The 12,954-nt window shown below is 42.0% G+C and overlaps 1 protein-coding gene across 1 annotated transcript; it reads right to left on the bottom strand.

Moving 5' to 3' along the window:
- Window positions 1-596: 596 nt before the first annotated feature.
- On the bottom strand, window positions 597-11,057 carry LOC145396376 (uncharacterized). The gene is made up of 6 exons (XM_080269769.1): window positions 11,048-11,057; window positions 4,442-4,527; window positions 3,181-3,756; window positions 2,245-2,628; window positions 1,573-1,656; window positions 597-992 (listed from the first exon to the last, which is right to left on the bottom strand). Exons 1-6 carry the CDS (start codon window positions 11,055-11,057, stop codon window positions 597-599), a joined length of 1,536 nt encoding a protein of 511 aa, XP_080125895.1.
- Window positions 11,058-12,954: the final 1,897 nt, after the last annotated feature.

Genomic DNA, 12,954 nt, shown 5'->3' with positions numbered 1-12,954 from the left:
TCACTGTTTAGGGAAGTTTTCAGGCACCTCTCCTTACCAACCTCTCTGCATGAGTATTATTCTCATTATTGGCATTCATACAAACTATTCTTGTTTGTCTGTTCCTGTGTATGGGTCTGTATTATTCTTGCTTCTGGTATTTATGGCTATACACTACCCTATTAACATTATTCATGTTTTTTGCATTTATACAAACTTATTACCGGTCTGTATCTACTCATGATTCTGTATCATTCTAATTTGGCATTCATACAAGGTATGTTGATTTTAAAATGTAACAGATACTTCATATGAGATTATGAACACATAATATTCCAAATAAATTGCTAAGGATGAGGCATTACACAACCTACTAAGCTAATGAGAAATGAGGCCCTGGGGTCATATTCTCATTAGTTTAAGAGGCATCCTGACACCTCCAGAATATTATACCTCACTCTTTTATGCATTTCGTATCTTTTCAATGTAGTGATGTACTGATATACCAGAATACTGACATGCCATATGCAGAAATACACCAGTAAGGAAAAAGTACATGAAAATCTCCCAAGATAATAGAAACACAGGTCTTGGACAAAGCCATTTATGTACACTAACTACTTACTGCTGTGGCAATTCTTGGTATGGCGGCGCACATCTTCCCTACGTGATGAAGTAAAGTCACAGTGCTTGCATCTGTGTACTGCTGGAGCGTTCTCAGTGTGCCGCTTCATGTGTCGCCGCACTATGTCATTGCGGGTGCTGACGAAATCACAGAAGGTACACTTTTTGCCTTTGTGTTCCTGTTTCTTGTGTTCCAATAACTCCTTGTACACCAAAGTTGTGAAATCACACTCGGTGCAAGCATGAGGTTCTTTGTGGCGGCGCAAATGACGATTCAAGCTTTCTCGTTTGGCAAAAACTGCTTTGCAAATTGTGCACATGATCTTAGACACTTGCTTTGGTGGAGTTCGGGGTTCCACTTTGGCGAAGGAAATGGAAGCCGTCTGACCCTGTGGGAGTGATGGGAAAATTGTTTAAAAAATCATCTTAATACACAATTGCAGTACATTTCCACTACCTATACCAATACAGTACATCTCTACAGTTGTTAGTCACTCTACTGCAGTCCACCATCCTCCTTTTGGGGGATAGTAAGGGAGATGAGGATGTTTACATAACCCAGCAACATAGCCACCCAGTTTTACAGCACCACTATATGAAAGTATTCCTCTCCAGCCTCTCTGCAGTACTTTATAATACAAATAAACCTTATTATAAATTAACAGTGCCTTCCTAGAGTTCACAAACTTTTCCTCACAGCTTGTACTGAATACGGGTGAAAATATCAAATCAGCTTTAAAGGTAACAATGGAAATTTAATATGCAAAACTTTATATAATTTACTGTGGCTGTCATAGGGAAAAGAAAATGATATACTGGCTAGGAGAGAGTATGAGTGTGGTTGTGGAGGGGTGGAAGCACTTGATACAATGTAATCAAACATGAGGCGACCTGTTTGTGGCTGGCCCATTTGGGATTAAAGTATCTGCCACTAGATAGTCAACACGGATTTTAGATTCTATAACTTACTCGCTGAAAGTGAACTTCTGAGTGCGAGGAAGAAGCAACTGCTGGCATTTCCTCGGAGAAGTCGTACAGATTCTCATTGGGCTCCTGCAAATAATAAAATCCAATCAACAATGCCATGCTTTCTCTTATGGAATCCCTACAATGGGGATGGCCAAGGCACAGCCAATGTTTTCTAAGGAATGCAAGCTAACTCATTCTAAATCCAGCAAACTACATGTAATTTCAAACAGCTGCTGAATGGTGGGCGTCTGTGCTGAATGCCCAAATGCGTTTGTATGATGGCAGTGAAGCATGTGAAATTGTAGAGGGTAGCGTGTCTAACTGAATGGTTCAGTACCTGTGTTAGAGAAGAAGAGGGTATGTGGTGCCTCTGTGGTTGTTCAATATATATCATTAGTGTGCAGGGCAGGGTTATGAAATAAAAAAAACAGACTTCTGATAGTGGTGCTGGTTATACTGCTGCTGTGGCCCCAGGATCATTAGAATGTGAACCTGGTGAACTGCAGGATGAAGCTGTCCTCTGGCGGTCCACCATCCTCCTTTCAGGGGATAGGGAGAGTTGAAGGGATAATGTGTTAGAAAACCTGAAGGTGAATTAAGGTGCAGTAGGCCTAAAATATGGATAACCTCAGCCTTTGTAAAGAGTAAGAACAAATGTCAATCTCCACTCACCACAGAGTGAAAAGTTGCAATTTCTTCAGTGCCCTGAGCCTCCTTGGTGTCGTAAAGAGGACGCATGTTGACAAGGGAGTTAAGCAGGTCCGGGATTTCCTCCGTCCCATCACCAGTCTGGGATACCTGTAGGACAGCCTCTTTCCTCTCATTCATGTCGATCTTCACAGTCTCTATCACACCTTCAATTGGATGAAGGACAGGTGGGCTCAGGTGTACATTCTGAGGTGGTTCATGGATAGATAATTGTGGTGGAGATGCCTGGCTTAGGGCAGAATCTACTACCTGGTGTTGTGGAGTGTGATTGAGGTGGTTAGGTGTGGTCAAATGAGGTGCATGTGCTGTGTGAGGTTGCTGGGATGCATGAGATGTGTGTAGCGGTGGCTGTGTGTGAGATGCATGTGGCTGGGGTTGTGTGTGTGACATGTGGGGTTGGGGTTGTGTGGGGGGCATGTGGGGTTGGGGTTGTGTGTGGGATGTGTGAGGTTGGGGTTGTGTGGGGGGCATGTGGGACTGTGGGTGTGTGTGGGATGTGTGTAGCTGTGGCTGTGCATGGGATGTGTGGACCTGTGGCTGTGTGTGAGGTATGTGTGGCTGTGTATGGGATGTGTGGGGCTGTGGCTGTGTGTGTGGCTGTGGCTGTGTGTGTGATGTGTGTGCCTGTGGTTGTGTGTGAGATGTGTGGGGCTGCAGCTGAGTGTGAGGTTGTTGAGCTGCATGAGAAATGTGAAGCTGCTGTGGCGTAAGGGAAGTGTGAGGCTGCTGCAGTGTCTGGGATGCGTGGAGCTGCGTGACTGTGTGGGATGCATGGGCTTGCAGCAAGGGATGAGACGTGTGGACCTGCTGAGGTGTGTGTGGTGGAAGGGTTGTGTGAGAGAGTTGTGGAGTCTGAGGTTGTTGGGAAGACTGAGGCTTTAGTACTGGACTGTCATGTACTTGCGGGAGGGGAGAGGGGAGGCTCTGTGGTGATGAGTGTCCCTGGGAGGCCTGGTGACTATGGGACTGGTGAGGCAGTGCATGGTTAGCTGGAGGTTCACCATCATTGTGCTGTGTTGATCCAGCAGAGCGTGGAGGATGAGGAGCATGAGGTTTTACTTGTGGACTGGGAGGTGGCATGTGAGATGCCCCATGAGACTCAGAGGACGCAGACGATGTGTTCTTTTTAGGCTGACGGCGCCTCTTCTTTCGGGGCGGTTCGTCCTTGCTTGAGTTACTCGTATGACACTTACTTTTCTCATCTTCTACCATGGCCAGTCCTTGGATGCTGAGGAACTCTGCTGCCCTTACAACCCCGGCAAGCTGTGCCTCCTTTATATTGGTCTCTCCTACATACATGAAGTCCAACAATGCCTCCAACTCCCGGCAAGTGACATTGTTAATCACCACCACCGGGTTTACACAGGGGGTCCACTCAAAGATGGAGCTGAAGTAGTGGCTGCAGGTTGACAGCACAAACTTATGAACCGGGAAGAAGCGGCCCTCACAAGCCAGCGTGGCATCTGTGTACGCCGCCTGCGAATGAACCTCACGTTAATAAAAACAGTCCTTGGTATAAAGTAGATATACAGTACATCCTAAAATATATATTCATTTTTTTCATATTGTAAATTGCAGGAACTACCAAAGCATATTTATGGGTAATACTGGAATTTCAATAACCAAATTTTCTCAACTTTACAATGAAATTATGTCAAAATAATGTAAAAAATGTTAATTACACTGGGGACTTACTGTATAGAACTCTGTGTACCGGGTATGCTGAAATATACCTGTATAGAAACTCTTCATTATATGAGAGGGAGGTCATCATCATCATTCCAACTCTAATCCCATATATAAAGCTGGCAGCAAGTATATTATATTCCAAAAACAAAGCAAGAAAAATGCCTAAAGTACATTTATTAAAAAAAAAAAAAAAAAATTAAAGATGGGCCACTTGGAGAGGATGGAGAGTGAGAGACTGATGAGGAGAGTGTATGTGAGTGAGGTGGAGGGGTAAAGAGGAAGAGGGAGGCCAAGGATGAGATGGAGGGATGGAATGAAGAGGTATATGAGAGAGGGGGGTGTGAGCTGGGAGCAGGGCAGTGAAATGGTGGGGGACAGGGCGACATGGAGGCGATTGGTTTGTGGCCACCCCTCACAGGATTAAGGCGTTTGGCATAACAAAGAAAGAAGAAGAAGGGCAGAGTGAATTTACCTTCCCACGCAAATTTCCTATGGCCTGACTGAAGATTCGGGAGTGTTCTGTCCACTGTAGAGCAAAAAAATCACTCTCCATCTTGTCTGAAAGAGAAGTTGTCATTAGTAATAGGTTAGAAGCAGTTATAAGAATGATAAAAAATAAGTTCATATTGACAGTAGCCTATTTAACACAGACGTATACAAAAAAGAAAAATGCATCACAGCAAGAAGCTTAACCCTTTCAGTAAAATGATGCTAGTTTTATCTCATTCTTGTTATCTTCAATCTTATTAATCTTAGACATTCAAATTGAAGGAGTCAGATCTATACTTCATGCTATTCATTAACTCTTCAGTATGAGTTACCTTTCCAAGGGTAAAATGGTAAAAATCACCTGAAGGTTACTGAATACCGGTATATCAAAATGAGATGCCTTCATATGGTACAATGGCACAATTTCATTCAATCTATTCTTGGTGGCTATTAGTACAGTATTCTATTCAGCACAAGAGAATCTGCATATTGTGAATGAGATCAGGCCCCAGAATGCCCAAAAGACCCTGGCAGGCACTGAATACAAGCATTTTGAGATTATAAGAATAAAATACACTGGCCATCATCATGCATTTTACCCCTTGTGAATTACTGTTGTTTTATGATGAAACTAAACAGTGAGCATCTCCCCCCTCTCAAGGGTAATTCCTCAATCTTCACACCTCTGTAAAAAATCACAAATTAAAACACCCTTTTGGTAAGAATATTTGTCATTTTGGTGCAACAATTGGCATACGACTGCTTGCGCTTTAATGAAAGGGTTAAGGAAAGAACACAAAGCCACAACAATCGGCCAAAGCTTCACTCACTCAGAACAAAAGGCAACATAAAGCTCTACACTTCCAGCCCAAAGCTAGCTAATGCAAGCTCTTCTACAGTTTATGTATTGAAGCTTGTCAATTCAACCCAATCAGTAAATGAACATCTTTTCTATTTCATTTTTGCTGCTATTAGATGTTTTTATTCAGCTTTACTGAATGCTCTAGCAATGAGGAGTTTATATTAAATCTATATCCAAAAAAACTGCTCTAATCCCACAATTTAAATACCGGTACTAAGTTATGATCAGTTTACATAAAAATTAATCTTAGCTATAGAGTAGGACAGAGTCTCCCTAGGTACTTCTCAAACCAGTCCTCCAAATTAACTACACTTGGCCATCAAATATAAGAAAGGGATTATGGATTTTTATCAGGTTAGAAAATACAGTAATATAGGCTGTTTTGAACACTATGAATCCCCGACATTCAGAAAGTCCATTTTTGCTGAATAAAACATCAGGGAAACAGCAAGACTGAAATAAGATAAAGACTATCAGCCTGAAGGGGTTACCACCACGGTGTTTGCATTACCGGTACTGGATTTCAGGGGCTTCTTGCCCCCTTTCTTGCTGGATCCTGAGTTGGAGTCCATTTAAATCTTGTCTCTGCCACTCCTGCCAGTGCTTCACCAACCATATGTCAAGAATACAACTGGGGAGGAAAAAACACAACTATATGAAAACCCAGCTGACGAGATGTTGTTGATCAACCCAGTCTGTCTGGCCAAGCAGACCCATCAACCACAGGCAAGCAACTACCCCTGATGGGCCATCCCATGCTGTGAACCCATGTTCCTTTGCAGCTGACAGTGCCTCATCAGTAAACTACTATATAAATGCTTTGTTTAGCTATGCGGCAAAGCTAATGTAATGATACCTAAGGTGAAGATAGGGTGGGGGCAGACACCGTGAGGGACTTTAGTGCAGAGCTCATCTCCATAACTCAAGCCTTTGAACCTGTGGCTGGTTATTTAGCCACTATCACAGGATACAAGGACAATGCCTCATCCAGGTTACCACAACTACCTTCCCTAAATGTTCCCTTAGGTACTTGTATTACCTACTAACTCACACTGGGTGGACAGGCCAAAGACAAGTAGTGCCAGCTGTCTTACTTGTCTGCACCAGGATCTGACCCTTGGCACTCTCAGGGCAGCAGTTTTGTAGCCAACATTACTAACCACTTACGGTACCTACCACTACCTACCCTAACTATATCCAAGCCAACATATCCTGATCCAGTTTTGGGCAACCTGAGGCTATTAACTGAACCTACCTCACCCACCATGAGCCAGGCTGGATTAATTCTGACTTACCAAGGCCTAAAAATAATCATTACCATTGACTGTAACAGATTTCCTTGCCATTACCAAAAATAGATATGCACTCCAACACAACTGGCATAACCATACTCAGCCATTAGCCTATTAAGTTCCAATGCTTGTCCACATTTAGGTGCATAATACTAACACTAAAAGCATTGTTGTATATTATTTTGGGGTAAATTACGAGACACAACATAACCAAACATGGAATCATCGTAACTAACTACAATATCAAATTCCACGACTCAAAAGGAAAAACTTGGAACATGCACTCACGGTCCGTAATTCCATATGACAATCCAACTGCAATATAACCTCATCAAAGAGTTCCAAGATAAACACCACTTTCAAACCCACCAATAGTAAATATGTGATAAAAAGCACGTTTACCTTCCATACTATCCTTGAATGGGGCACAAGGCAGCGGCAACTTACTCCAGTTTCCTGCGACACTTTTCTTTTTTACGCGTCCAAAAAACACTTTATATAAATTCCATCATATCTTGGGGTAATATACACTCAGTTTACACCTTTTGATGCATGGGTGAGGCGTGACACTTGAGAAATAATGACATAAATTTGACCAAGTGTCCCAGGGTAACGATGCTTTATGCCTTCACTTGTTTGTAAACAATCCTGCGACATCTTTTGTGGAGGCGGTGCACTAACTTTTTAATGGCGCTTATTTCAAACTCATGGAAAGGTTTACAACATTATTCTCTCAATTTTGAAAAAGAAGAAATTAATTAAGAGGCGTTTTTGTATTTAGCGTGTTTAAAGGAAAGCCCATTGATATCCTCTGCGGAAGCGGTGCACTAACTTTTTAATGGCGCTTATTTCAAACTCACCAAAACGATTTTAACATTATTCTCTTTGTTTTTTAAAAGAAGACATTAATTAAGAGGCGTTTTTGTATTTAGCATGTTTAAAGAAAAGCCCATTGATATCCTCTGCGGAAGCGGTGCACTAACTTTTTAATGGCGCTTATTTCAAACTCACCAAAACAATTTTAACATTATTCTCTTTGTTTTTTAAAAGAAGAGATTAATTAAGAGGCGTTTTTGTATTTAGCATGTTTAAAGAAAAGCCCATTGATATCCTCTGCGGAAGCGGTGCACTAGATTTTTAATGGCGCTTATTTCAAACTCACCAAAACGATTTTAACATTATTCTCTTTGTTTTAAAAAGAAGACATTAATTAAGAGGCGTTTTTGTATTTGCGATGTTTAGGGAAATGCCCATTGATATCTTGTACGAAAGTGGTGCACTAACTTCTTAATGGCGCTTATTTCAAACTCACCGAAACGATTTTAATATATTCTCTTTGCTTTGAAAAAGAAAAGGATAATTAAAAGACGTTTTTGTATTTCGAATGTTTAAGGAAAAGCCCATTGATATCTTTTGGGGAAATGATGCACTAACTTTTTAATGGCGCTTATTTCAAACTCAATTAAGCAATTTCAACATTACCTGCATCGTTTTTGGAAAAGATGAGCTTAAATAGTAGACTTTCTTGTATTTGAAATGCTCATGGAACAAGAGTGAATAAGTCTTCAACATATTTTGTGGAGGCAGTTCACTAACTTTTTGATGGTGCTTGTTTCAAATTCACTAATACACTTTCAACATTATTATATTTGTTTGGAAAAGAAAGTGATATTTAAGAGATGTTTTTGTATTCGAAATGTTTATGTTAGAACAGTGAATAACTCCTTGGCATCTTTTGTGGAAGCATGCAGTTATTTATGAATAGCGATTATTTTTATCTGTCTATCTACTTATCGCCCGACGGATTTATCATGTAAGGGGTGGCCACAAACGAATCACCTCCATGTCATCCTGTCCTATGCCATGAAGCTGCCCTTTCTCCATTTCACACCTCTCCTCTCACGTAACTCTCTGCCCCATTCCCCATCTCATCCCCGGTCTCCCCTTCCCGCTCCCTCCACTCACATACACTCTCCTAGTCAGGTTCACTCTCCATCCTACCAACATTGCCATACCATCTTGAAGTATTTCTCTTAACACTTTCAGTCACATCCACATCAAGACCACAACACTCCTTTATTTCCTCATTTGTCTGTCTTTCCATGCAACTTCACATGCTCCTGTCCAGTAACTCATTTCCACTCATCTCACTCTACTTGTGTCCCTCCTGTAGACTCATGCAGCGACTTTGTTCACTTCCGTGTTTACGTCCCTATTTCCTATCACTGCTTTCAATGAACCAGCAACCTTTCTTCCCCGTCTTCACGCACTCCATCATCTTAACATCCATACTTACTCATTTCCTAAGTACTCAAATGCACTCACATTCTCATTCATCACCATCCAGCCTCACTGTGCATGCTATCTATCTATCTATCTATCTATCTTTTGCCAGACGCCTTAATCCCGTAAGAGGTGGCCACAAATAAATCGCCTCCATGTCGCCCTGTCTCCCGCCATTTCACCGCCCTGCTCCCAGCTCACATCCCCCTCTCTCATATACCTCTCCACTCCATCCCTCTATCTCATCCATGGCCTCCCCCCTCCCTCCACTTCATTCACATACACTCTCCACTTCATCCCTCCATCTCATCCTTGGCCTCCCCCTCCCTCTCCCTCCTCCACCTCACTTACATTACTTCATTTCTCTCAAAAACCATAACTTTACTCTCATCTACACTCACTTTTAGATTCCGTTTCTTTCATAAACTCCCAGACTCATCCACCAGGCTTTGTAGCTCACGTTCATCTTCACTCAACAATACAGCAACAAAGTGCTTCGAATGAAACTGTTTTCAGAGAGTTTTGCATTTATGTTCCAGAGGCAAGGTGAAAAAGATTCCTTGATTTAAAGTCTAATAGCATCAAAATCTGAGCAGTGAGTCTACAACAACGCCATTTTTCTTTATAACTCTTTGAACATGATGCTTTTGGCTCGTGATCCTCCACTGACTCTCAGGATAAAGATTCGAATCCCACGTAAGAGTTCATCTCCTCTTGCAATGACGTGATGTACAGGAGGATGGGCTTGTTCGATGTAAATTAGCTTCGGATATTTCGTTCCTAATAGATTTCTTTTGCATATAATATCTCACTATCCTCTCCCATAATACTGACGCAAACTATGTCGCTGTTGAAGAGATATAAACTGCATACAAGAGAAAGTTAGGGCGCAACGTGGAAAGTAAATCGTCAAGGAAGAGGTTTTTACGAAGTCTCCAAGGCAGAGTCCAGACCTAGAGCATCACTGGAACAAGCGAGTGTTGATGATGTGTGTTTGTGTGGTGGAAGGAAGGTTAATACTGAACGCTTTTTAGAAGTTTCTGGCTTCGGGAATGTTTGCAACGTTGGAATATTGTTTATGAAAGGTCTATCTATCTATCTATTGCCAGACGTCATAATCCTGTAAGGTGTGGCCGTTTGACTTTGAGTTATTAGTTTTACGGGGAGGGGCACTAACCCTCCACCAACCCACATGCTGACACGTAGGGAGCACGTATGGTTTGGTTATATGGTTACCACCCAAAGTTGTAATTGGATTCTTGGCTTACAGGAAACCATTAGGCTTGTCACTCAATGTAAAGCCACCTGTAATGGAAAGAAAAGCAATAAGAAGTGACAAGAAAGGTGGGAGAAATAGGAAGAGAGGAGGACAGGCACAGAAAAAGAATGATAAAGGCTAAGGAAGAAGTAGGCAGCACTATATCAAGTGAGTGGGTGATGGTGAGAAATAGGAAGAGAGGAGGACAGGCACAGAAAAAGAATGATAAAGGCAAAGGAAGAAGTAGGCATCACTACATCAAGTGAGTGGATGATGGTCACCACCACCTATAAAAGGTAAGGGAGTGTATTCTGGCAGTTCAAGTACGTTTATTTGATCAGTAGTGGGGAAAAGAAAACTTAAATCTTGTGGAAGGCGAACAAGTACTCGACATTTTTCCTTTTCTTTCTTTTCTTTTTAAAGTTTGTGCGTACGGAAAATTTTCCTACATTGGTGTGCTGTTTCCGTAAGTTAAATAGATGAGTTTTGGTTGTTCAGAATTCCCTTATTTTATCGATACTGAAAATAACAGCACTGGTCGTTCCTCGCACAGTGTGATTCATATGCAACTATCCTCTTCCACTCCGCTGGGCTATTTCAGGAGTGTTGTGGGTAGGGCTTTGTGAATATTATCAGTGCCTATCCATTTATGAATAATACTTGTGAATAAGCGTTTTGTGTGTGTGTGTGTGTGTGTGTGTGTGTGTGTGTGTGTGTGTGTGTGTGTGTGTGTGTGTGTTTAAACGAGGCGTCTGTGTGTTTAAAGTAGGTGTTTTTGTGTTTATGCCAGCTGTTTTTTTGTTTATATCAAGTATTTTTGTGTTTATACCGGGTGTTTCTGTCCCTTACGTAGGTAGGGAAGTGCTGATTAAGGTTCCCGCACTAGAAACTCACCTGGCGGCATCTTATGAGTTGCGTATACGGCTCAGTCTGCTGGCGTGGGCGTGGGTGAGGCGGTGAGAATAGGAAATTAACAGGAGCTTAGCGGCCCGAGCGCTTGTCATCGAGGCACACACTGACACCAGATTTGACACAGACCTGCTTGAACATACCAGGAATGCCCACGTCAAATTTCACGTCATTCCACCCAACGGTATGACCTGTAGTGGGTTCCCAGTATCTGGTCAAAAATCGGGCAGAAAAGTGTACGTGGCTCGCACGCAATTTACATCGTCGACGTCAATGGGGTGCTTCTGAAAAGCCTAGTATTCCGTCAGATGGCTCCACTGTAGCAGTAAACACATTCTCGAGCTGTTTAAAAAGCACAATTATATGTCGTTCCGCGTATTTTCATGTATGGCGCGCTCGCGTACACACACACACACACACACACACACACACACACACACACACACACACACACACACACTCCAATTATGTTTTTAGTATACATAAATGACATAGTATCACCGGAAATGGAAGCTATCTAAATATGTTTGCTGATGACGCCAAAAGTACAAAGCAAAATTACTAACACAGATTCTTGCAAAAAGCTGCAAAGGGAATCAAATAAGCTTCATGAATGGACCAGTAAATGACAAATTGAATTCAATGTGGACAAGTGTCATGTAATTAAGTTTGGTAAAAGGAGAAAAGACCAGACTGGGATTACAAGTTAGGAAGTTCAACCCGACACATATCAGAAAGGGAGAAGGACCTAGGAGGAATTATCAATAACAGACTATCTCAAAATGACCATATCAGTGAGAGGGTACGGAACATGTATACACTGCTTGCTAATATGAGAATAGCATCCACAAGCATAAATGCAGACATGCTGACAAAGATAATAACATCATTCATCAGACCAGCCCTGAAGTATGCGTCAGTAGTCTGGAATCCTCATCTCAAAAAACACATAGATAAGATTAAAAAGTACAAAGGGCCTCTACAAGGTAGGTACCAAGCTTAAGGGATCTAAGCTACGAAGAAAGACTAGAAAAACTGAATCATACCAACACTACAGGAGAGAAGGAAAATAAATGCATATCAGGGAAGAAGAAAATAGATATAAATGAATATATAACCTATGGGGAAGCATCAGCAAGAGGACACTGCAAAAAACTGCATAAAAAGAGAGGTGATAAAGACGTAAGGAAATTCAGTTTCCCAAATAGGGCAATTGATCAGTGGAATGCACTACCGAATGAAATAGTGTGTGCCAAAACTATTCATAAATTTGAGGATATGTATGATAAAAATGGTTTAAGACACGGGACAGTACGAGCTTGACTCATTCCTGTAAAGATACAATTAGGTAAGAACACACACACACACACACACACACACACACACACCTCGTATAAACACAAAAACACCAGATATAACCACACACAGCCACAAACCCCACCATCAAAACAACGCGTGTGAATTTCCCACCGTGAGACACTCTATTCACTTTCACTTCTATGGTGACATGTAAACACCCCCGTCTGCTGTCACGTAACGCCACTTTATTTTTGATTTGTTTTTGACATTGACCTAGTATGCAACAGGAGTACAGTACAATGTAACAAAGTAACAATAGATGTATTTATAAGTCTTTCCCCTGCCATTACGCTGCCCTGCCCCCAACTCACACACCCCTCTCTCATAAGTATTCCAGTGCTCCATCTCATCTTCGGTCTTCCTTCTAGCCTATCCCCTTCCACCTCACTCACATACACACTCCTAGTTAGTCTCTCACTCGCCATCCCCCCAACTTACACCCTCCTCTCTCATATGCCTCTCTATTCCATCCCTCCATCTCATCCTCGGTCTTCCCCTCCCTCTTCCACCTCAATCTCACTCATATACACACT

Source organism: Coenobita brevimanus, chromosome 37 (assembly GCF_032717465.1).
Source record: "Coenobita brevimanus isolate Jiangsu-jjx chromosome 37, ASM3271746v2, whole genome shotgun sequence".
Classification (NCBI taxonomy): domain Eukaryota; kingdom Metazoa; phylum Arthropoda; class Malacostraca; order Decapoda; family Coenobitidae; genus Coenobita; species Coenobita brevimanus.
This window is presented reverse-complemented; position numbering and strand designations above follow the sequence as displayed.

Coding starts and splice junctions, on each gene's coding strand:
- LOC145396376 (XM_080269769.1), bottom strand. Junction 1,657..2,244: donor TTGCAACTTTTCACTCTGTG/GTGAGTGGAGAT, acceptor TATTATTTGCAG/GAGCCCAATGAGAATCTGTA. Junction 993..1,572: donor CAGAAGTTCACTTTCAGCGA/GTAAGTTATAGA, acceptor TCACTCCCACAG/GGTCAGACGGCTTCCATTTC.